This window comes from Salvelinus namaycush, chromosome 34 (assembly GCF_016432855.1).
Source record: "Salvelinus namaycush isolate Seneca chromosome 34, SaNama_1.0, whole genome shotgun sequence".
Lineage (NCBI taxonomy): Eukaryota > Metazoa > Chordata > Actinopteri > Salmoniformes > Salmonidae > Salvelinus > Salvelinus namaycush.
The window spans coordinates 13,610,154-13,635,390 of NC_052340.1; the positions used below are offsets into that span (position 1 = coordinate 13,610,154).

Here is a 25,237-nt window from a genome sequence, read left to right on the forward strand (position 1 = left end):
GACAAGATAACATGGAGGGGTTATTTTAGAGCTAATGCATTGTCCAGACCTCCATGAGGTTCCCTTTTACTAAAGCAAACAAATCATCCATCTCTTTATGGTTTTGTTTAGCTTTGAATTGACGTGAGGTTGTGAAAGCAGGCCATGCAACATCAGTCCACTTTGAGATCGCCTTGCTACTGCACATGATCCCAGTGAGGGAGATATACAGGAAATGAAAAAAGGTTTGTGTAACCCTTTCTCTCTGTCTCTCTCTCCCTCCATCATTCCGTCCTCTGTGTATCTGTCTGTAGCCTGCAGTGCTGGTCAGTTCGGGGAGAACTGCCTCCGGACGTGTGTGTGTGGAGGGGAACCCTGTGACCCCATGACAGGAGAGTGTATCTGCCCTGTTGGGAAGACAGGAAAGGCCTGTCAACAAGGTAGTTATAATGCTTCATAACTCAGTATTTAATACCTGTATTACTGTTAAATGTATTATTACTCATTATTATACTGTATTTATCTTTCACTTAAATAGCGTGCCATTTCTTCCATATTGTCCCTCACTGTTTTTCAAATCTGGGGTGAGGATCTAAATTCAAACAGTACAGTAGTATTGGAAGACATCAGTCCACCAATCAGACCTGCTCTTCATCTGCTCTTAAACCAATGACCTGAAGTCAGTTAAACCATGTGGTGTTGATGGTCATACATCTCAATTAGGGCTTATCCTGACCAAATGAACTGACCACCAAAACTGGTCTATAACTGGTCAATAGCTATAGCCCTGAGTTTTCCCTCCCCCCGTAGACTGCCCAGAGGGATTATGGGGGTTGAAGTGCCAGTTCCCATGTAGAGCGTGTGAGAACGGCGCTTCCTGCAACACGCAGACAGGAGTCTGTGACTGCAACCCTGGGTACACAGAACAACTCTGCCAGACTGGTGAGTGAAATAAATAAACGGCAGCAGCCTACAGTCTTGCTAAAGTGATGGGAAAGGAAAGAGAGAGACTGTGAGAGAGACCTTATGATACACTGTGTTATATTTCACCCTGACTATTTCTCTGCTTCACAGTGTGTCCAACAGGGTCCTATGGGCCAGGCTGTGTGAGTGCCTGTGTCTGTCATCCTGATGCCAGCTGTGACCCTGTCACCGGACACTGTACATGTCCCCCGGGCCGAACAGGACACGACTGCACTACGTGTAAGCACCACTATCACACATACACACAGGCAGGTGCGCGCCCACACACACACATACACACACAGGTTGGTAAAGAAAACGACATGTTGTGCGTGTGTGTGTGCGTGTCTCCACAGCCTGTGAGGAGGGGTCCTGGGGCTCTGGGTGCTCCAACAGGTGCCATTGTGCAGACCGAGCCCTGAGTTGTGATGCTGTGACTGGACGCTGTGTGTGTGAGGCTGGTTTCATTGGAGACCACTGTGAACAGAGTAAGACATTTCTTTGGAAATTCTGCCATCTTTAGGTAATACACTGTAGCACATCTTTGGACCAGATCTGGCTCAAGCAAGTGTTGTGCAGATGAAGAATCTTAATTTGATCACTCTTTTGTTGATGAGAATTTTCCTGCACCACAGGAAATGCAGATGAGCTTTGTGATTTACATAAATTCACTGAAAACTTACGCTAACACACGGTTATATTAATAGTACTGCACTTTTCTTGTAGACTACTTTCGGCCAGCTAATAGCCTAACCATCGAACAATCAAAATGATGGACTACACCTTACAATCCTTCGTATATATTTTGGCTGGTAATATCTCTGTCTGATGTTGACCATTTGTCTCTCCCCTGTTCCCACAGTGTGTGTGGAGGGCAGCTATGGTTGGGGCTGTGCCCTGGACTGTCAGTGTCAGCATGGGGCTCTGTGTGACCATGTGAGTGGAGCCTGCACCTGCTCCTCTGGATGGACCGGAAGCTTCTGTGAGAAAAGTAAGACTTGTGAATAAATTGTACTACATTTAAGCACATATTACTAATACTCTATGGGTAACCTTTTATTTTACGTCCTGGTATTTAGCAGGTAGTTACTTTGAAATTGTTAAAATGGTAATTAACTCATAATAGCATATTCATTACATTTGAGTTTCTTTGAGATTCATTGAGACAAGCGTAGGTTTGTACACTTGAATTATTTGAGGTAAGTACCAGAAACTATCTGTTGTCACCAAATAGCTCAGTAGACTAGGGGTTAAGAGTGTTGGGCCAGTACCGAAAAGTCGGTCAGTAACCACATTTTATCTCTCTAAAATAAAATGACCTTGCAATATATTTAGAACAAAATCAAGTCTGTCTTTTCACTAGCCCATGTCATGGTAAGATACCAAATCATGTCTGTCTTTTCACTTGCCCATGTCATGGTAAGATACCAAACCATGTCTGTCTTTTCACTTGCCCATGTCATGGTAAGATACCAAATCATGTCTGTTTTTTCACTAGCCCATGTCATGGTAAGATACCAAATCATGTCTGTCTTTTCACTAGCCCATGTCATGGTAAGATACCAAATCATGTCTGTCTTTTCACTTGCCCATGTCATGGTAAGATACCAAATCATGTCTGTTTTTTCACTAGCCCATGTCATGGTAAGATACCAAACCATGTCTGTCTTTTCACTTGCCCATGTCATGGTAAGATACCAAACCATGTCTGTCTTTTCACTTGCCCATGTCATGGTAAGATACCAAATCATGTCTGTTTTTTCACTAGCCCATGTCATGGTAAGATACCAAACCATGTCTGTCTTTTCACTTGCCCATGTCATGGTAAGATACCAAATCATGTCTGTTTTTTCACTAGCCCATGTCATGGTAAGATACCAAATCATGTCTGTCTTTCACTAACCCATGTCATGGTAAGATACCAAATCATGTCTATCTTTTCACTAGCCCATGTCATGGTAAGATACCAAATCATGTCTGTTTTTTCACTAGCCCATGTCATGGTAAGATACCAAATCATGTCTGTTTTTTCACTAGCCCATGTCATGGTAAGATACCAAATCATGTCTGTCTTTCACTAGCCCATGTCATGGTAAGATACCAAATCATGTCTGTCTTTTCACTAGCCCATGTCATGGTAAGATACCAAATCATGTCTGTTTTTTCACTTGCCCATGTCATGGTAAGATACCAAACCATGTCTGTCTTTTCACTTGCCCATGTCATGGTAAGATACCAAACCATGTCTGTCTTTTCACTTGCCCATGTCATGGTAAGATACCAAATCATGTCTGTTTTTTCACTTGCCCATGTCATGGTAAGATACCAAATCATGTCTGTCTTTTCACTAGCCCATTACATGGTAAGATACAAAAACAACAGCTCTATCTCTTTCACAATATGCATTTATAATTAAAGTTGATTCACCAAATTTCAGAAAATTTAAAATCGCATTTTGGAATCAAACCCTTCATTTATAGGGCGGCAGGTTGCCTAACGGTTAAGAACATTGGGCCAGTAATCGAAAGGTTGCAAGTTTGAATCCCGATTAGACTAGATGAAAAATCTTCCAATGTACCCTTGAGCAAGGCACTTAACCCTAAATGCTCCTGTAAGTCGCTATGGATAAGCGCGCCAGTTAAATGATTTTAGGCCAGGCGGTAACCCCTCTCTTATGGTCTCTTCTATTGGTCTAGTAATGAAAGGTCTAGTACAGAAGTCACTCAGAATTACAGTTCTGTGACTAGCGTAACAATATACAGCTATATAACAGACAGGGGCGCCGCCAGGGATTTTGGGCCCCATGAAAAGATATCACATTGGGCCTCACCACCACAGGCCATACCAACCCTGCGCAATTGTTGTAACCACACACCTCCAGAACCCAATAGACCCATTCAAAGCTTTAAATAACGCTACCTTTGCAGGCTTGCAACTCTCTTGTAGTCCAATATTTACAGTACGATATTTTCTGACAGTGAGCTGTGAAAATATAACACTGTGCAGACATGCATGCAACATTCTGCATACAGTGGAATTCACTATTTGATGCAAGACTGATACCCTCTATAAGAAATGTGCTAAAGGCCATCTTTTACAGTCTAAATGGAATGTTAATGGTAAAATTCTTGAATGGAAAATTCCCTTTAACATTAATGAATAACTTAAAATACATATAACTTAAATATACATTAACCTCTTCAATTAAAATAAATTAACATTATCATCTATAGAATTATATAACAAACAAAATAATAAAATCAGCAGCAAATTTTTAAGTATGCATACCAACTAGAAAATAAGCAGCTGTAAAAGTGGAAATGGAAAATGGAGGAAAAAAATGATATGGAAATGCGCTAGAGGAAAGGTCAAGAGGTCACCAAATCACTAGGTTTCTTCCACTTGGGGTCTTGATTGTGTACAACAAATTGTATAGCAATCCAGCCATTACTTTGAGACATATCTTGTTCTCAGTCTGTTCTCAGTCTTGTTCTCAGCCTGTGGGCATCATGTGTGTAGTGATCCAATATCCATAGCCATGCCATTTAACAGTTATCACTGGCCCTTGCTCAGCCTTACTCACCAAGAACCCAGTGCTGAGCCTTCTTGCTAGCAAAGTCACTGATCAGCTTGTTTTTCAACATCCTCACTTTGTCTATCTCTTTCTGTGCACCTTCTCTCATTTGCTCCATCCTCATCATCTGCGTTGGTACTGCCTGCACTGTCTTTCACCTCTTCCTCCACTTCCACAAACCTCCCTGACAAAACTATCACTTGAAGAGGGTCCTGGCTCTGTAGAGTGTACATGACGCATATGATAATATATCCTTTAATATAATGCCATTTGTAATAACATCATAACCAACATTTCAGTTACTACCATTTTGATGACTTAAATTAACTGCATGCACCACGGAAACAAATGTAAGAGCACTGAATCCTGCAGAATATTGACCCAAATTACCTGAAGTTGCGTATCAACACCACTAGGTGTCAGAAAATGACCACATTTCAGTCTGCATCAAAGCCATGGAGACATACCTTGGCCATATGACTTGAAGGTATTATTTTAACATTGGCTGTCACTTATACAGACTGAGTCGCTCAATGCTTCGAACTGTCCAGCATCCAATATAGACTATAGGCTGTTTTTGTTTCATATAATGATCATTATGTGGGAAAATTATTAAAAAAATTGAATTCTTGTCATTGAAAAGAATTTCATAATAAAAAAATAAAAACATAATAATAAAATAAAAAATTCCCACGGACCCCTGCAATTATGTCAACTGACATGTCATTCAACACAATGCTGCTCACCTCCTTCAGTTGGGAGTATGGCTGGTTCAGGGGTATGGGGATGGGGAGAGAGGGCTGCTGAGCCTGAAGCTGCATCTGTTGGGCCTGGCACCAGGCAGGGGCAGGGACAACTGATTTAGTATGAATAGCTTGCTAAAAGTTTGTCTGCATTGATTAAATGTTGGCTAAAAGAGGAGCGAAATGTAAACACTCAGAATTTTATGTGAAGATATTAAGTAACCAATGGTAGGGGAGCAAAATAAGCCTATTTCACTATGGACTAAGCTATCAGGTTAATTTCCACCACTCACGGACTACACCCACCTTCCTTTGTGAAAAATTGGGTGACATAATTTTTTCTCTCCTGGCTTTCTTTTCTTTCTTTTTGTTTTTGGAAACTAGATTTTTCTTTAGGAAGCTGAGACATGATGTTCCACCGGCACTCCTCACTCGCAATTCACTGCTAGCAAGTACCGTTCGCCCCTGGGTTGGGGGCAGGACCGAACCATTTCATGTAAATGGGGGGGGGGGGGGCAATACAGAGGCTCTCTGGGTGTTTACTTTTTGCCAGGGGGGGGGCAATACAGAGGCTCTCTGGATGTTTACTTTTTGCCAAAAACAAGGAAAGAAAAATAAACCGTTAGTTTTATTAGTACATTTTAAATAAAATATTCTATTGGTGATGATAGGTGAATAATTTAATATTGAACAATTTTTACCTAATGTTCTAATAGCTTTTTAGGGCCCCTGACAGTCACAGGCCCTTAGAATCGTCCTAACTTTTCCCCCCCATAAGGCGCCCCTGATAACATATCTCTACACCGAGAATAAATTGACAATGAATCTGGTGTCAAGCTGTCCAAGGCCCTTTGATTAAATATCAGTAAGTTATAAACTCCTGTTGTGGGACTATTGTATTGGTCTAGTTTTTTGCTATTCTAGCTGCTAAAAGTACTCTTTAATGATTAAGATTTGACTGGGTTTTTTGAGATCATCAAACTCTCTTCTCTAGAATCTGTGTAGCTGCTCACTGAGGTTTAGTTTTTCAGTTAAAACTTTTCCAGTGAAAAGTCCTATGTTAGACTCTGGAGGGCGCTGGTAGATGTCTGATGGTCCCTGTGCAGTCTCACACACATAGTCCAATTACAGTAAAACAAGGCCAACTATATGTGAATATCCCAGAGTAGCTGGTCTCAAGCTCGACTAGCTAATTGATTTGATTTTGATTAGGCTTTGACTGAAACGGTCTAAAGTAAATTTGTGGTGTAAGATTAAGTTACCTGTGCTGTAAAATATAGCCTGTTTCATGCGTGAATCACAGTCATGTCACATTATATCATAAGATACATTAACACACACCCTTCTGACCTGCAGGATTTAAAATTCCAAGCCATAACAAGCCAATGGTTTCCAACATAGACATCATAGACATCAGCCTCAATGGAAATGACCATGGAAACTCAAATATATATTTTCTCTCTCTCTCTCTCTCTCTCTCTCTCTCTCTCTCTCTCTCTCTCTCTCTCTCTCTCTCTCTCTCTCTCTCTCTCTCTCTGTCTCTGTCTGTCTCTGTCTCTGTCTCTGTCTCTGTCTCTGTCTCTGTCTCTGTCTCTCTGTCTCTCTCTCTCTCTCTCTGTCTCTGTCTCTCTCTCTCTGTCTCTCTCTCTCTCTCTCTCTCTCTCTCTCTCTCTCTCTCTCTCTCTCTCTCTCTCTCTCTCTGTCTCTCTCTGTCTCTCTCTCTGTCTCTCTCTGTCTCTCTCTCTGTCTCTCTCTCTGTCTCTCTCTCTGTCTCCCACTGTTCTGTTTCTAAAGTATCCCCCCCTTAAATAAGGTGTCTAGTTTCCCCATATTGTACAGGGGCCTCTTCCTTTAAGGGCAGTCAGGAAGTGATTTCTACTAGTCAGCGAGGGCCAGAGTTTCCCCTTCCATGTCTGTCTGGCTGTGTGGTCTCCTGCCTTGGTTTATAGGCTAACTAGGCTGACAGGACACAACGCTTTAACACACAGGCTGGGATCTGGAAATAATCCTCATTACTTCCTTAAAGGAGCAATCAGGGATTGGTACATCCATTTTTGAACATTCAAATGAATGACATATAGCCATTGATTCTTAAAGAATATAACGTATAAATGCCTCATGAGCTTAGTTCAACTCTCTTACCCCTGTCAATATGAGTTTGTTTCACTCCATTGTTTGTAAAACCACATATCAAAACATGATTAAAACTATAATTTTGATCTATGGATGACCAGTCCTTACATCCATGAATTTGCGAGTGGTTACATTTCTCCAACCCCATCCCTCAGCTGTTAACCAAAAGAAGTGGTTGGGCCAGTTTGTTGTTTTTCAAATCCCGGATTGCTCCTTTAAAGAGCTAATTTAATCAGCGATGTAGCTAGCAGCACACTGGTGGCTGGTGGAGTCTGAGGACTCCCAGTACTGACTATAAACAGAGGCACAGCAGACAATTTAAACCTTCCATCCACAGTTGAAATAGCAACCCAGCCCAGGCTAATCTCAATTGACACTTCACTCTGCGATTAAGTGGAACCGAATCGCTCTCTTCTTGTGGAAAGGATTGGCATTGGCGTTTGGTAACCTCAAACCAGCATCCAAAATCTATCTATGTATTTTAAATGTGTATGTAAAGGAAAATTCAGAAAATAGTTTTTTTCCCCCTTCAAATTAAGAATAGTAAATGAACCCATTTAGACCCATTTAGATAATTTGAAGATTTGGTTGATCTCCAATGTAAACTAAGTACATTTTGTAAATTGATAAAGATAATTGATAACCCTATAACTGTGTTGGTTGAAGATTACATAGGTTACTAAATTACTAGAAGTCTGCTGGTCAGAAAAAGTGGGCTGTGGTGAATGTCATGGTGAAATGTCCCTCTTCATCAACTCACACCCCGGCATCAAACATGGCATCAGTCTGGCATCTCTGCATCTCTGCCAGCAGCTCAAGGTCTAGAGACAATCAGAGCCATCTGACCAGATGTTGACTGAATACCACCAGTACTGTGCCACCATCACAGAATGAAAAAGTACACTGTATCTCTATGGCCACTACCACCACACACACACACACACAGCACCGCAGACACACAGCACCGCAGACACACAGCACCGGAGACACACAGCACCGCAGACACACAGCACCCCAGACACACAGCACCCCAGACACACAGCACCCCAGACACACAGCAACGCAGACACACAGCACCATAGACACACAGCACCCCAGACATAGAGCAACGCAGACACACAGCACCGTAGACACACAGCACCCCAGACACACAGCACCGTAGACACACAGCACTACAGACACACAGCACCCCAGACACACAGTACCACAGACACACAGCACCCCAGAAACACAGGGCCACAGACACACATCACCACAGACACACCGTACCCCAGACACACAGTACCACAGACACACAGTACCACAGACACACAGCACCCCAGAAACACAGGGCCACAGACACACATCACCACAGACACACCGTACCCCAGACACACAGTACCACAGACTCACAGCACCCCAGACACACAGCACCCCAGACCCACAGCACCCCAGACACACAGCACCCCAGACACACTGCACCGTAGACACACAGCACCGTAGACACACAGCACCCCAGACACACAGCACCCCAGACACACAGTACCACAGACACACAGCACCTCAGAAACACAGGGCCACAGACACACATCACCACAGACACACCGTACCCCAGACACACAGTACCACAGACTCACAGCACCCCAGACACACAACACCCCAGACCCACAGCACCCCAGACCCACTGCACCCCAGACACACAGCACCCCAGACACACTGCACCGTAGACACACAGCACCGTAGACACCCAGCACCCCAGACACACAGCACCCCAGACACACTGCACTGTAGACACACAGCACCATAGACACACAGCACCCCAGACACACAGCAACGCAGACACACAGCACCATAGACACACAGCACCCCAGACACACAGCAACGCAGACACACAGCACCGTAGACACACAGCACCGTAGACACACAGCACCGTAGACACACAGCACCCCAGACACACAGCACCGTAGACACACAGCACCGTAGACACACAGCACCGTAGACACACAGCACCGTAGACACACAGCACCGTAGACACACAGCATTGTAGACACACTGCACCGTAGACACACAGCACCCCAGACACACAGCACCCCAGACACACAGCACCGTAGACACACAGCACCACAGACACACAGCACCACAGACACACAGCACCGTAGACACACAGCACCGTAGACACACAGCATCGTAGACACACTGCACCGTAGACACACTGCACCGTAGACACACAGCACCGTAGACACACAGCACCACAGACACACAGCACCACAGACACACAGCACCACAGACACACAGCACCCCAGACACACAGCACCACAGAGACAGCACCACAGAAACACAGCACCAGAGAGACAGCTCCACAGAGACAGCACCACAGAAACACAGCACCCCAGACACACAGCTCTACAGAGACAGCACCACAGAAACACAGCACCCCAGACACACAGCTCCACAGAGACAGCACCACAGAAACACAGCACCCCAGACACACAGCTCCACAGAGACAGCACCACAGAAACACAGCACCCCAGACACACAGCTCCACAGAGACAGCACCACAGAAACACAGCACCCCAGACACACAGCTCCACAGAGACAGCACCACAGAAACACAGCACCCCAGACACACAGCTCCACAGAGACAGCACCACAGAAACACAGCACCCCAGACACACAGCTCCACAGAGACAGCACCACAGAAACACAGCACCCCAGACACACAGCTCCACAGAGACAGCACCACAGAAACACAGCACCCCAGACACACAGCTCCACAGAGACAGCACCAGGGTTGTAGTGCTGCCTCAGTAAAACAAACTCGCTTCAATTTCAGAATACACAGAGCTGGTCAAAATATTTCTGGAAAATTAATTCTGATAAATTCTAAATTAATTCTATTTAATTACCACAAAAATTCCATGGAAAACAATAGAATGACAAACCAAATAAATACAGCGCATTCGGAAAGTATTCAGACTCCTTGACTTTTCCACATTTTGTTACTTATGTAAATAAATACCTTATTTACAAAGGTATTCAGACTTTTGCTATGAGACTTGAAATCGAGCTAAGGTGAATCCTGTTTCCATTGATCATCCTTGAGATGTTTCTACAACTTGATTGGAGTTCACCTGTGGTAAAATCAATTGATTAGACATGATTTGGAAAGGCACACGCCTGTCTATATACGGTGCTACAGTTGACAGTGCATGTCAGAGCAGAAACCAAGCCATGAGGTTGAAGGAATTGTCAGTAGAGCGCCGAGACAGAACGTTTCTGCAGCATTGAAGGTCCCCAAGAACACAGTGGCCTCCATCATTCTTAAATGGAAGAAGTTTGTAACCACCAAGACTTTTCCTAGAGCTGGTCGCCCGGCCAAACTGAGCAATCGGGGGAGAAGGGCCTTGGTCAGGGAGGTGACCAAGAATTCGATGGTCACTCTGACAGAGCTCAAGAGTTCCTCTTTGGCGATGGGAGAACATTCCAGAAGGACAACCATCCCTGCAGCACTCCATCAATCAGGCCTTTATGGTAGAGTGGCCAGACGGAAGCCACTTCTCAGTAAAAGGCACATGACAGCCCGCTTGGAGTTTGAAGAACCTGAAGAACTCTCAGACCATGAGAAACAAGATTCTCTGGTCTGATGAAACATAGATTGAGCTCTTTGGCCTGAATGCCAAGCGCAACGTCTGGAGGAAACCAGGCACCATCCCTACGGTGAAGCACAGTGGTGGCAGCATCATGCTGTGGGAATGTTTTTCAATGGTAGGGACTGGGAGATTAGTCAGGATCAAGGGAAAGATGAACAGAGCAAAGTACAGCGAGATCCTTGATGAAAACCTGCTCCAGAGCGCTCAGGACCTCAGACTGGGGCGAAGGTTCACCTTCCAACAGGAGAATGACCCTAAGCACACAGCCAAGACAACGCAGGAGTGGCTTTGGGACAAGTCTCTGAATGTCCTTCAGTGGCCTAGCCAGAGCCCGGACTTGAGCTCGATCAAACATCTGTGGAGAGAACTGAAAATAGCTGTTCAGCGACGCTCCCCGTCCAATCTGACAGAGCTTGAGGGGATCTGCAGGGAAGAATGGGAGAAACTCCCCAAATACAGGTGTGCAAAGCTTGTAGCGTCATACCCAAGAAGACTCCAGGCTGTAATCACTGCCAAGGGTGCTTCATCAAAGTATTGAGTAAAGGGTCTGAATACTTATGTAAATGTGATATATCCGTTTTTTTATTTATAAATTTGCAAAAAATCTAAAAACCTGTTTTTGCTTTGTCATTATGGGTTATTATGTGTAGATTGATAAGGGGAAAAAACTGTTTAATCCATTTTAGAATAAGGCTGTAACGTAACAAAATGTGGATACAGTCAAGGGGTCTGAATACTTTCTGAAATGCACTGTATGTGTAGCAGCCTAGAGGTAACCAATTTGCTGAGTCCACTGCTGAACTGCAGCAACAAGTGGCAAAAGTAGGGTGAGTATTGGGAACGCGCTGGGTTGCGAGCTCTTTCCTGGTCCAACATGCTCTGTGCTCACTCGCTCACTTTGAGCGGGCCAAATCCGACTTAAGAGATGGATCTAAATTTATAGAATGGATACCTGGAGGAAAATAGGGGAGGGTGATGCTTTTTCAATTTCAGTCAAGGGGAGGGTTTAGTATTTGTTTTATCTAATCCATAGGAGGATTATGTACAGTGGCTTAGAGAAGTATTCACCCCATTGGCATTTTTCCTATTTTGTTTTGCCTTACAACCTGGAATTAAAATAGATTTTTGGGGTGTTTGTATCATTTGATTTGCACAACATGCCTACCACTTTGAAGATACAAAATATTTTTTATTGTGAAACAAACAAGAAATAAGACAAAAAAACTGAAAACTTGAGCATGCATAACTATTCACCCCCAAAGTCAACACTTTGTAGAGCCACCTTTTGCAGCAATTACAGCTGCAAGTCTCTTGGGGTATGTCTCTATAAGCTTGGCACATCTAGACATTGGGATTTTTGCACATTCTTCAAGGCAAAACTGCTCCAGCTCCTTAAAGTTGGATGGGTTCTGCTGGTGTACAGCAATCTTTAAGTCATACCACAGATTCTCAATTGGATTGAGGTCTGGGCTTTGACTAGGCCATTCCAAGACATTTAAATGTTTCCCCTTAAACCACTCGAGTGTTGCTTTAGCAGTATGCTTAGGGTCATTGTCCTGCTGGAAGGTGAACCTCCGTCCCAGTCTCAAATCTCTTGAAGACTGAAACAGGTTTCCCTCAAGAATTTCCCTGTATTTTGCACCATCCATCATTCCTTCAATTCTGACCAGTTTCCCAGTCCCTGCCGATGAAAAACATCCCCACAGCATGATGCTGCCACCACCATGCTTCACTCTGGGGATGGTGAACTCGGGGTGATGAGAGGTGTTGGGTTTGTGCCAGACAAAGCATTTTCCTTAATGGCCAAAAAGCTCAATTTTAGAATAATAACCAGAATAACCTCAATAACCAGAATACCTTCTTCCATTTGTTTGGGGAGTCTTCCACATGCCATATGGCGAACACCAAACGTGTTTGCTTATTTTATTCTTTAAGCAATGGCTTTTTTCTGGCCACTCTTCTGTAAAGCCCAGCTCTGTGGAGTGTACGGCTTCAAGTGGTCTGATGGACAGATACTCCCATCCCTGCTGTGGAGCTTTGCAGCTCCTTCAGGGATATCTTTGGTCTCTTTGGTCTTCATGGTTACGCTTGCTTGGTGGTGCCCCTTGCTTAGTGGTGTTGCAGACTCTGGGGCCTTTCAGAACAGGTGTATATATACTGAGATCATGTGACAGATCATGTGACACTTAGATTGCACTCAGGTGGACTTCATTTAACTAATTATGTGACTTCTGAAGGTAATTGGTTGCACCAGATCTTATTTAGGGGCTTCATAGCAGCGGGAGTGAATACATATGCACGCACCACTTTTCTGTTGTTTATTTTTCATTTCACTTCACCAATTTGGACTATTTTCTGTATGTCCGTTACATGAAATCCAAATAAAAATCTATTTAAATTACAGGTTGTAATGCAACAAAATAGGAAAAATGCCAAGGGGGGTGAATACTTTTGCAAGGCACTGTAATTTGTAATTGATGAAATTTCAGTATTTCTCAGTGTTTTAGAATTAGTTGCTTATTATGCTATAGATCGCCACTCATTTCTGATTCTCTGCTGGGCGCACAATATCAAAAATATAGGCTATTTAGTGTGGCTATAGGCTATGAAGTGCATGCTCGGGGGAAGCACAGAGCAAAGTTATATTTCAAGGAAAATGTACTTCCGTCCTGAGTCTTATGCAACAGTGGGATGGTGTAAATAAAACTAGGCTGCATTACACACTGTAATGGATATTCCAACCCTGAGCCCCAGCCTGCTCTGATCATGCTGATGCATAATTTCTTTTGTGCTGCCTAACCAACATTTTTATTTTATTAGGCCTATTCCAGAAAATGCAATGCATATTCTGTTCAGTTTTAGGAGAGCTCGAAGATGACCGGATGACCGGATGTCAACTTTAATAGCTTGCTACTACTGTAATTGATTTGAATGAAAACAATATGTTTCTTGCCCTTGATGTATTTATCAGAGTTATTAACCTCATAATAAGCCAGATTCAAGTAATTTACATTGTGGTGCTGAAACTTGAAGCAATCAATCAGAAATGGACAGCTCATGGTGCTGAAAGTAGACAAATTCGTGAAGGCAAAATTCATTTCAACCATCATTTTAATTAGACTTTACTAACAACAAAAGGCCTTTGTGTTGGAGCCTATTTCTTCCTATTTAAGAAATAAGAGGTAGGTCTACGTGTTTGACAGGCAGAATTAGGCTATAAGCTGCTATATCCATCGATTTGTCGGTCCATTCCACCACCCACCATGCACTCTTTAAATAGCCTACCTCTGTGTCAGTGAAGGGCTATTAAGTTAAAACCAAGACTCAAATTAATGAGAGAGTATGCCATAGGACTTCCTTTTATTAAAGAAAATTAGAAAAAGCATAGGCCTACCTCTTGTTAGCTTAAGAATTTGAAGAAAATAAAACAGATCTGATTATGTAAAGTGATCTATAACAGGACTTTGGTCCACAATACTAGAAACAAGCTGTAAAATATCCGGCAAAGACGTGACTCCAATGCATATGGGGATATCATTGTTTGCTTTCTTTGACATTCAGAGGCTGAGCTACAACCTTCTATAGCCGAGGAGATAAAGAATGGACTTTGCTTGTGAAGTAATCTAATTCTGTCTATGAATTGATTAAGCTATTTACTTTCTGTACAATAGAATGTTTAAACCCAGACAGCTTTTAGGGAAAAACGTGTGACCTCTCATTGGGTTAAGCCATGGAAGAGTAGCCAACAGTAAAAAATAAATGTCTGTGTCGGATAGGCCTACTCTGTCTGGGGTGGAAAGGTAGGCCTACTCTGTCTGGGTTGGAAAGGTAGAACTACTCTGTCTGGGTTGGAAAGGTAGGCCTACTCTGTCTGGAGTGGAAAGGTAGGCCTAATCTGTCTGGGTTGGAAAGGTAGAACTACTCTGTCTGGGTTGGAAAGGTAGAACTACTCTGTCTGGGTTGGAAAGGTAGAACTACTCTGTCTGGGTTGGAAAGGTAGGCCTTCTCTGTCTGGGGTGGAAAGGTAGAACTACTCTGTCTGGGTTGGAAAGGTAGGCCTAATCTGTCTGGGTTGGAAAGGTAGAACTACTCTGTCTGGGGTGGAAAGGTAGAACTACTCTGTCTGAGTTGGAAAGGTAGGCCTACTCTATCTGGGTTGGAAAGGTAGGCCTACTCTGTCTGGGGATCAAAGGTAGGCCTACTCTGTCTGGGTTTGAAAGGTAGGCCTACTCTGCTGGGTTGGAAAGGTAGGCCTTCTCTGTCTTGGTTGGAAAGGTAGGCCTATTCTGTCTGGGGTGGAAAGGTAGGCCTTCTCTGTCTGGGGTGGAAAGATAGGCCTACTCTGTCTGGGGTGGAAAGGTAGGCCTTCTCTGTCTGGGGTGGAAAGGTAGGCCTAACTTTTGAACATAGCATGCTCAGATACCTAATGATGTCTCAGATTTAATTATTTGCGAACAGGGACCGTTTGCAAACAAGACACACTGATTTGGCATTGGAGAAATATGATAAGATGAACACATAGGCATGTCTCTCTGTCCAATCTTAGCCTGTCATTTCGGTCATTTGTGTGATATTTAAAAAAATCTGGTAAAAATGTAATTGCATGAAATGTTTATAAAAGGCTATTTTTTTTCTCGGACCGGCAAATACGATAATAGATTCATGTAATGTTTATACTATAAAGGAGACATTTTAGCCATCTTCTCTGCTATTCACTGTATGTTTAAATTATTATTTTGGGTATAGGGGATGGTCACTTGTTTTTTTTAAAGTGTTCCGGGTTTAGGTAAAAATGTATTTTGCTGAAGGGAGGGCCATCCATTCTCATTTCAGAGAGGTTCGATTTTATTCATGTAACCCTTATTATGCATAAACTTCACTCCCTAACGAGAACAGCCAAAGACAGAAAACTCTATGAGGTGTTGCTAAAACGGTGTCACGATCGTCGTCCTCCTCATCTGAGGAGGAGTAGTAAGAAGGATCGGAGGACCAATGTGCAGCGTGATATGAATACATCGTTACTTTTATTAACGATGAACACTGAATAAACTTACAAAACAATAAAACGAACGTGAAGCTATATAATATTAGTGCAGACACAAGCAACTAACACATAGACATACAAACACCCCTAGACAAGACAAAACTAAACAAACCACCCCTTGTCACACCCTGACCTAACCAAAATAATAAAGAAAACAAAGAATACTAAGGTCAGGGCGTGACAAACGGCTGTCCTCAAAAGTTGTTATGGACTTGGGGCTCATGAGCTTCAAGGATGCTCGTTGTAGCTGAATAGTCACAGTTTTAGTTCTAATGCAGCCAAAAGTCAACAGCGCGCAACACTAGGTAGGATACAGCTTATGCTTTGATTGAAACAAAATACAAGAAAGGCCAATAGTTTAAAACACCATCGGCTCTAATTCACTTAGAAACAGTCATTCAAGATCTAAATTCATATTCCCATGAAACTGATTGGGATCAAATGATTGGCAACAAGCTGCAACAAACACTCAAACTGGACAGTTTTATCTCCATCCCTACATTCAAAGACTCAATCATAGACACTCTTACTGACACTTGTGGCTGCTTCACGTGATGCATTGTTGTATCTACCTTTTTGCCCTTTGTCCTTTGCCTAGCAATGTTTGTACCATGTTTATGCTGCTACTGTACCATGTTGTGTTGCTACCATGTTGTTGTCATGTTGTGTTACTGCCATTTTGTGTTGTTTTCTTAGATCTCTTTATGTAGTGTTGTGGTGTTTCTCTTGTCGTGATGTGTGTTTTGTCCTACATTTTATTGGTCATCCCATCCCCCGTCCCCATAGGAGGCCTTTTGCCTCTTGGTAAACCGTCATTGTAAATAACAATTTGTTCTTAATTGGCTTGCCTAGTTAAATAAAGTTTCAATAAAAAAATATCATAAAATATACAGTTTGGAGTTTGGACATTTCACTGGTAAATATTGAATAAGGTGTATCTGTTGGTACAAACTTTGATTGAGAAATAATGACATCATTGAAAAATGAATGTGCGCTCCAGCACCTTAAAAATAGCCCTACACCACTGATACAGCACCACAGATACACAGCACCACAGATACACAGCACCACAGACACACAGCACCACAGACACACAGCACCACAGACACACATCACCACAGATACACATCACCACAGGCACACATCACCACAGGCACACATCACCACAGGCACACATCACCACAGGCACACAGCACCACAGACACACAGCACCACAGACACACAGATGGATCCATGGCATTATCTTCCCTGCTCAGGCTGTAATGAGACAGTCTAACTTTATAGTAGAACCACCACATAGGCAGATTATATTGGCAGCTTGGGAAAAAGTATCCTGATCCCCCAGATGTATTTGTACTGTCTTGGCTACTCCTATGCTTTGCTCATGTTTGGCGTGACAATGGCCATAGGTGTTGGCAAGACAGCACAAACAGATCTGGGACCAGGCTAAGAGAAAAGGCACGGTCAGGCCAAAACTCTGTATGTACAGTATATGAGATGGGTTATTTGGCATAGGGTCAATTGGAACAAGAGATATGTTCTGACTGAGCAGCAGTCAGTGCCCAAACCAGTGCCAGCCTTCCCCACACACCACTAGGGCTAAAAGGAGGTGTGTCCTACTGCATCTGTTAATCAATCAGAAACACAGTCAAGCGAGCGCAGCTTTTCCCTAAACAAAGACATAAATGATGTGTTGTAGTAACTGCTCTTAACATACAAACTGATAGTAAGTGTTGTCATTAGAGCTGTTGCTCTGTGATCTTGCACTTTTCGGTGACAAATTGAGCAATCAACGAGAATCACTGAGTAAACACGGGCATTCCTGCCTGTTTCACGGTTTAGTCGAGCGTTTAGGCAATGTTTACAGCACAGTGGGAAAGCCCCCTCTTCATCCCTCCACATTTATACAAGGTTTTTCCATAACAGCACTGGTGGAACTGTTCTAGGCCATAGACAATATGTTTACTAAACTCCATGGTTGTCTACTGACTCCACAGACAGTTTCAACTATCAGCTCTTCAACTATCAGCTCCCCCTGGTCTCTATGAATGGAAAACAGGCCTGGGCCACTGGCATTACTGAACACCAGTGGTAGCAGGAGTGTGTGTATGTGTGCAAGTGTCTATATGCATTATATACTGTATGTGTCTATGCACTATCTACTGTGTGTGTGTGTGTGTGTGTGTGTGTGTGTGCACCCCGCATGCAGTAACCTGGCTTTGTTTTGGGCTGGGTTCCTAGACCCTGACGACGGGCCTGTGGACCCAGCAGGTGTTCTAATTACCAGTCCTTGGTGTGTGTGTGCCCCTCTCTCCCACCCCCTCAGGGGGAGGCCCGGCCCCCGTGTCTCTGCAGGCTTTGATGTGGCACGGATACTCCTCACATGTGGGACGTGAGCTCCCTTAACGAATGCAGACGCTCCACAAATGAACTGCTAGAGCAGGGTACTGCAATTTCATATGGTATTTTTGGTAGGTGGTAAGACAGAGATGAGAGAGAGAGAGATCAGACAGAGAGGGAGAGAGAAAGAGACCGAGAGAGACAAAGAAAGAGCGAGCAAGAGGGAGACAGAGAGAGACACAGAAAGAGACCGAGAGACACAGAACGAGAGAGAGAGGGAGACAGAGAGAGACACAGAAAGAGAGAGAGAGACACAGAAAGAGAGAGAGAAAGATAGAGAGAAAAAAGTTGGCATCCTTACCTCTGTGTGTGAAGCTGCCAGTCCCTAACCAGAGGATGTTTTATCTTGGCTTGCAGTGTGCCCGGACGGGTTTTACGGTCTTGACTGTGGCCAGATGTGCGAGTGCAGGAACGGTGCCCGCTGCCACCACATCACAGGAGCCTGCCTCTGCACCCCTGGCTGGTCGGGACCACACTGCATTCTGGGTAGGGTAGCCACATCATTAAAACGGGGTGTGAGGGAGCCTCTACCAGCTCATCACGGCATCCTCTCACCCTAAATACCATCTCCCATGTGTTTGAAAACAATTATCTTTTTAACGATACCCTGCCAATTCCTTTTTTAGGGATGCGTAAGGGGGGGAGGGGTGTAGGGGGGCTGGTAGGATGTCCCTCCAGCGTACATCGTTAATTGCGTCAGATTCTGGATAAATACATCCACGTTTTAGGACCATCAGTTTTACCCTCGGTACTGTCATGCAAAGTCTCTATTCACTGCTCTCTAAAGTCTTCATGCAGTTTTAATGGATCTAGTGAAATGCCCTCTTAAAGTTCAGATCATGTCATTCTCAATTCTTATTCGAGAGGGCCTGGTCTCCCCAAAGCATGTTTTGTGGTCCTGATTACCCGAAGCCAAGAGTCAGCCCAAACCCACTTGCGTGGCTTAATGACAAGTTGCTATGGTTAGTTTGTTTCCCATCTCTCTCTTGTTACTCAAATGTAATTTCATTTCAGACATCGATCATTAGCGACTAGTTCAGATAGGTCAAATGAATGTGCTCTATTCAGACGCGCAAACGTATGGATTTGGCCATATCTCAAGCAAGAAATACAAGACAAGTACGTTGAAGCCATATCTCTCCATAGATCAGATATGTTTCTGCTTTAGTCAACCACTCCATCGTGTCCCTTGTCAGTCTCGAATGACAAAAGGAATTGGCTAAACCACATACAGATGTAGGATCTTAATTTGAGCCAGTTTGCTACAGCAGAAAAATAAACCTGCAGCAAGAGGAAATGTGAATTATTATGTGGATTTTAATTAATGGACCTTTTTTGTAAGGGGTGATACATTTTTCTTAAGGGAATGTCAAGTCTGAAATTTCAAAAGTGGAAATTACAAACTTCAGAAGACTTTTTAAACCTCAAATACACAAAGTTTTAAATTTGATCACCCTGTTGCAGGATTACATTCCTGCAACGCAGGACATTTAAAACGTGTAGTGTGTTTGAGGTTTAAAATGGCTTCTGAACTTTGTATTTTCTACTTTTGAAATTTCAGACTTGAGATTCCATTAAGAAAAATGTATCACCCCTTACAAAAATGTTGATTAATTATAATCCACATAATAATTCACATTTCCTGTTGCTACTGGATTATTTTCCTGCTGTAGCAAACTGGCTCAAATTAAGATCCTACATCTGTATATCTGTGTCCAGACTTCCAGTAGAGCAGACCACTTCATGTTGAGTGCTACTGTATAAAATGCTGACTTTTATTTAAGTATATGACTGTGTATCCTGTCCTGTGTGGGAGGCAGCCTGCCCTGACGGTGGTTTTGGGAAGAACTGCAGTCGGAGCTGTGAGTGTCAGAACGGGGCCACCTGTGACCACGTCAGCGGCCGCTGCAGCTGTGGAGCCGGATGGACCGGAGCCAGCTGCCAAGAGGGTGAGTGGCTCATCGGTCAACCCAGTATAGGGCCCAGTCTGACCTTAAACTAACCTTAACCTAACCTTAAACTAACCCAGCACATCAGGAGCTCTGCATGGAACTGAAATCTCTCTTCTACCAGAATATCTTTAGGTAAAACATTCCCTAAAACAGCAAGTGATAGGTGATTAATATTAATTTATTCCAATTACGATGAAATATCACAACAGTTGGTGAGTGTATGACTACATTAATTGTACGTGTTTGGTCTGTGTAAGTTGTTTTCGAACATAAACTCAATGCAACCTAACTGAATCCTCATCCTCATTTCTATCTGTCTGTATTGTATTGAACAATGACTTCCTCTGATTACATTTATTTTGTGTGTGTTTGTGTTTGTGTTTGTGTGTGTACTACTGTGTTCAGCCTGTCCTGCTGGGAGGTATGGAGAGGACTGTTCCCAGCTGTGTCTGTGCCAGCATGGAGGCTTCTGTGACAGCGTGACTGGCCAGTGTTCCTGCCCCAGAGGGTGGACCGGAGCAGCCTGTGAGCTGGGTGAGTCCCCCCCTCTGTCCCTGGAGGTCAAATCAACCAGAGGATTTAGGGCATTCATAGCTGTACTCACCTTGGTCCAAATCTAACCTGGGATCGAATTCTTGTGCAAATCTCCCATTGACATCAATGCATGATTTACTAGAAAGCCCGAGTCAGTAACATGGATTCCTGGTTAGGATTCAGCTCATTGTGTGGTGGATATATTGTGTGATCTGAGGCCTCTGTTCTCTGCCTCTCCTAGACTGTGGGGAGGGGTCCTATGGAGAGGGGTGCACACAAACCTGCAGCTGTCAGAATGGAGGGGCGTGTGACAGAGTGACTGGGGGGTGTAGCTGTCCCCCTGGCTGGACTGGAGAGCACTGTCAGACAGGTGACCTGACATCACTGCTTCCAAATGCATGAGGTGCATCCCAATAGTTTAGACTGGCTTCCTCCCTCATCTCTTTGGATAGGTGAAAGCAGTCTCTCAGAAGCCAACGTAGAGACATGCATTCTGCTACCCTGTTCAGTGTTGATGAAGGACAGGAGTTGAGGAAAGAAAGCCACTAATGACTATTGAGATAAACCCAAATGCGTATTTCCTCCTCCTTTCCTGTTTCTGTCTTTAAAGGAGAGAGCAGTTGGGTCATGTTCTGAAGGGAGAAAACGTTTTGAAACATAATTAAATGGGAAAGTGCTACCTGTACTTTTCAAATAAGAACACAGATGTTCGTTTTCAGACCGTTTCTAAACCATCTTGCTACGTTGTGCCCTACTGAACACCACCCATGTGTCTGTGCTGCAGCCTGCCCAGACGGTCTCCATGGAAAAGGGTGTGAGCAGAGGTGTCAGTGCGACCACGGGACAAGCTGCCACCATGTGACAGGCAGGTGTGACTGTCACCCAGGATGGAGAGGGGCCCAGTGCGACAAACGTGAGTGTCGGAGCCGGAAAGGGCCCCTTTGGAAACAACACATTATCAAATCATACATACTTAAGTTATACTATGAGAGGTCAATTACCGTAGAAAACAATTGACATTCGTTTTTCAAATCCATCCATGTTTTATTTGAATGCATACCTGGGACTGAGATAGATACATTCAGTTTGAGGTTAAATCATGAATTGTCATTATAAGGAGTGTTCATCTTTATTTAAACAAGGCAGTTATACACACAACAACAATTGTCACTGTTTAAAGTGAATATACATTAGTTAGTGATGAATGTGTGTCTGATGTGCCCCAGCCTGCCTGCCTGGGGTCTATGGTGCTTCCTGTGCCCAGCGGTGCCAGTGTAAGTCTGGGGTGTCCTGCCACCACGTTGCTGGGACATGTGGCTGCCCTGCTGGTCTCACTGGGAACGGCTGTGAGGAGAGTAAGAGCACATCACTACCATCTCACCACCTCTCTTTAAACACACACACCCCACACTCCCACCCCCCTCCTCTCTCCTCTCCCCCTCTCCTCTCCCCCCACTCCCTCCTTTCTCTCACACACTCAGCAGACATCTGATAAACGTTACACTCGGGTTGCCAAGTAAAACAGGAGACATTGTTTTTGTCTCCTGGGTGGATAAGGGCTTTTGGAAGGCAGACTTGCATAATGACAGCGCTGTAATTGCCTCTTTAGTCTGGAGTCGTTTCTTATCTGTCCTACACGCTGCCTCAGTAAGTGCTGTGGTTTCAGGGAGAGAAAAAAACATGTTTGTTTCATAGATTTATCTTCCCTTGTGTGACTATGTGAGTGTCTGTGAACTACTGCATTGTCTGACTGTGAATGGGTATTTGAATGTGAGTGAGTACTTACATTATATTATGTCTGCATAGAGATTGGGTTTGGAAATGAATGTACAAGCATGCACCATGTTGCAATGTAAACCAGATCATATTGAGTGTTTTAGTGTGTGCGTGCGTGCGCGTGTGTGCGTGCCTCTATGTCCATCTCCTCCCGTCCTTATTGTACATGCTTGTGTCTCCTGCAGCGTGTCCATCAGGTGTGTTCGGGCTGAACTGTAGCCAGATGTGCCAGTGTTCTGGGGACCATGAGCAGTGTCACCCTGTCACTGGAAGGTGTACCTGTCTGCCTGGTTACTATGGAAACCACTGTGAACTCAGTAAGTAGTGACTAGTGTTGGGTAGTCTACTTCTGTGAAATTATTGTGTGGCTTCAACAATGGAATTGCAGTGCACTATACGAAGAATGAGTTTGAATAAGTGTACTGTCTGTCTTTGTCTGTCTCTGTCTCGCTCTTTCTGTCTCACTCTCTTTGTCTTTGTCTCTTTCTCGCTTTCTCTCTCTCTCTCTCGCTCTCTCTCTCTCTCTCTCTGTTTCTCCGTGCAGGACAGGCTAAACATGGCCCCGGGTTAATTTTGGTTGTGGTAACCGTAAACTCTGATTTCTGATTCTTTGGTATTCTGGTCCATTAATATTAGTATTTTCTAAATAAAAATATCAAAAAGTTCATACAAATGTATATTTTTGTTAGTTTATCATACTCACTATATTGAAACACACTTAATATAAAAGCCCATTTCGTAAAGAATGTTACAAACTGGAGTTTACTTACTTTGAAGAGATGGTGATTGGGTCTAAAATCGGTATTCAAAAGTCAGTGTCTTTGTCTTTAACTGCCATTTCCTGAAAGTCAGACAACACATTTTTCTTCGGTTCAGAAGCATCTTCATTCACCACATTTTTTGGGTTATCCTTAGACATAATCTCCAAACTTATACAGTGCCTTCAGAAAGTATTTACACCCCTTGACTTTTTCCACATTTTGTTGTGTTACAAGGTGGGATTAAAGCTAACAAAACTACCTAGCTAACTAGCTGGCTAGCTCACTTGCTCGCAAGACAAGCCAAGTTAGCTGCATTGTTGTTTGCATGTGATTGGCTGTGGTCTTGAGGGTGGCACACAGCCTGGGAGACAGTGTTGCCTGTCAGGCATTGTTCAGGGCTTAAATGCCCCACAAGGGCTTAGATGCCCCACAAGCTCTTAGCTCAAGGTAAGGGACATTTAGCTTGTTAACATTTAAACTTATAAACTGATAATGAGCTCCAAACACAAATGAAAGCATGAGGTTAGCATGAAATGTACCATCCCATAGTGTTTCAATCAATAATAATTTGACTTTTCCCACATTTTGTGGAGAAGGTGGGATTAAAATGGATTTAATTGTCATTTTTTGTCAACGATCTACACAAAATACTCTAAGTGGAAGAAAAATTCCTACATTTAAAAATGAATTATGAAAAATAAAACACTAATATATCTTGATTACATAAGTATTCAACATAAGTATTCAATACACCTTTGGCAGTAATTACAGCTGTGAGTCTTTCTGGGTAAGTCTTTAAGTGCTTTGCACACCTAGATTGTACAATATTTGCACATTATAATTTTTTTAATTCTTCAAGCTCTGTCAATTTGGTTGTTGATCATTGCCAGCCAACCATTTCCAAGTCTTGCAATAGATTTTCAAGCCGATTTAAGTCAAAACTGTAACTAGGACACTCAGGAACATTCAATGTCATCTTAGCAAGCAACTCCAGTGTATATTTGGCCTTGTGATTGAGGTTATTGTCCTGCTGAAAGGTGAATTTGTCTCCCAATGTCTGTTGGAAAGCAGACTGAACCAGGTTTTCCTCCAGGAATTTGTCTGTGCTTAGCTCTATTCCATTTATTTTTATCAACAAAAAAAACTCCCTAGTCCTTGTCAATGACAAGCATACCCATAACATGATGCAGCCACCACCATGCTTGAAAATATGAAGAGTGGTACCCAGTGATGAATTTTTTTTGCCACATTTTTTGCAGTTTGAATTTTAGTGCCTTATTGCAAACACAATGCATGTTTTGGAATATTGTTATTCTGTACAGGCTTCCGCTTTTCACTCTGTCATTTAGGTTAGTATTGTGGAGTAACTACAATGTTGTTGATCCATCCTCGGTTTTCTCCTGTCACAGTCATTCAACTCTGTAACTGTTTTAAAGTCACCATTGGCCTCATGGTGAAATCCCTGAGTGATTTCCTTCCTCTCCAGCAACTGAGTTAGGAAGGACACCTGTTTCTTTGTAGTGGCTGGGTGTATTTATATACTATCCAAAGTGTAATTAATAACTTCACCATGCTCAAAGGGTTAAGCAAATTTTTACTCCTGAACTTATTTAGGCTTGCCATAACAAAGGGGTTGAATACTTATTGACCAGTGACATTTTTTCTTTCTCAATTTAATCCATTTTAAATTCAAACTGAAACATAACAAAATGTGGAAAAAGTCAAGGGGAGTGAATACTTTCTGAAGGC

The 25,237-nt window shown here is 43.3% G+C and overlaps 1 protein-coding gene across 1 annotated transcript in view; it reads left to right on the forward strand.

Annotated features, from left to right (window-relative positions):
* Positions 1 to 25,237, forward strand: part of LOC120029185 (multiple epidermal growth factor-like domains protein 6) — a 103,426-nt gene that overhangs the window by 68,121 nt on the left and 10,068 nt on the right. The window contains exons 19-30 of the mRNA XM_038974481.1: positions 294 to 419; positions 790 to 921; positions 1,054 to 1,182; positions 1,299 to 1,430; positions 1,805 to 1,933; positions 18,823 to 18,951; positions 20,286 to 20,414; positions 20,823 to 20,951; positions 21,193 to 21,321; positions 21,736 to 21,864; positions 22,178 to 22,306; positions 22,913 to 23,044. Of these exons, the coding sequence (XP_038830409.1) occupies positions 294 to 419; positions 790 to 921; positions 1,054 to 1,182; positions 1,299 to 1,430; positions 1,805 to 1,933; positions 18,823 to 18,951; positions 20,286 to 20,414; positions 20,823 to 20,951; positions 21,193 to 21,321; positions 21,736 to 21,864; positions 22,178 to 22,306; positions 22,913 to 23,044 (1,554 nt within the window). The remainder of the gene's footprint in view (positions 1 to 293; positions 420 to 789; positions 922 to 1,053; positions 1,183 to 1,298; positions 1,431 to 1,804; positions 1,934 to 18,822; positions 18,952 to 20,285; positions 20,415 to 20,822; positions 20,952 to 21,192; positions 21,322 to 21,735; positions 21,865 to 22,177; positions 22,307 to 22,912; positions 23,045 to 25,237) is intronic.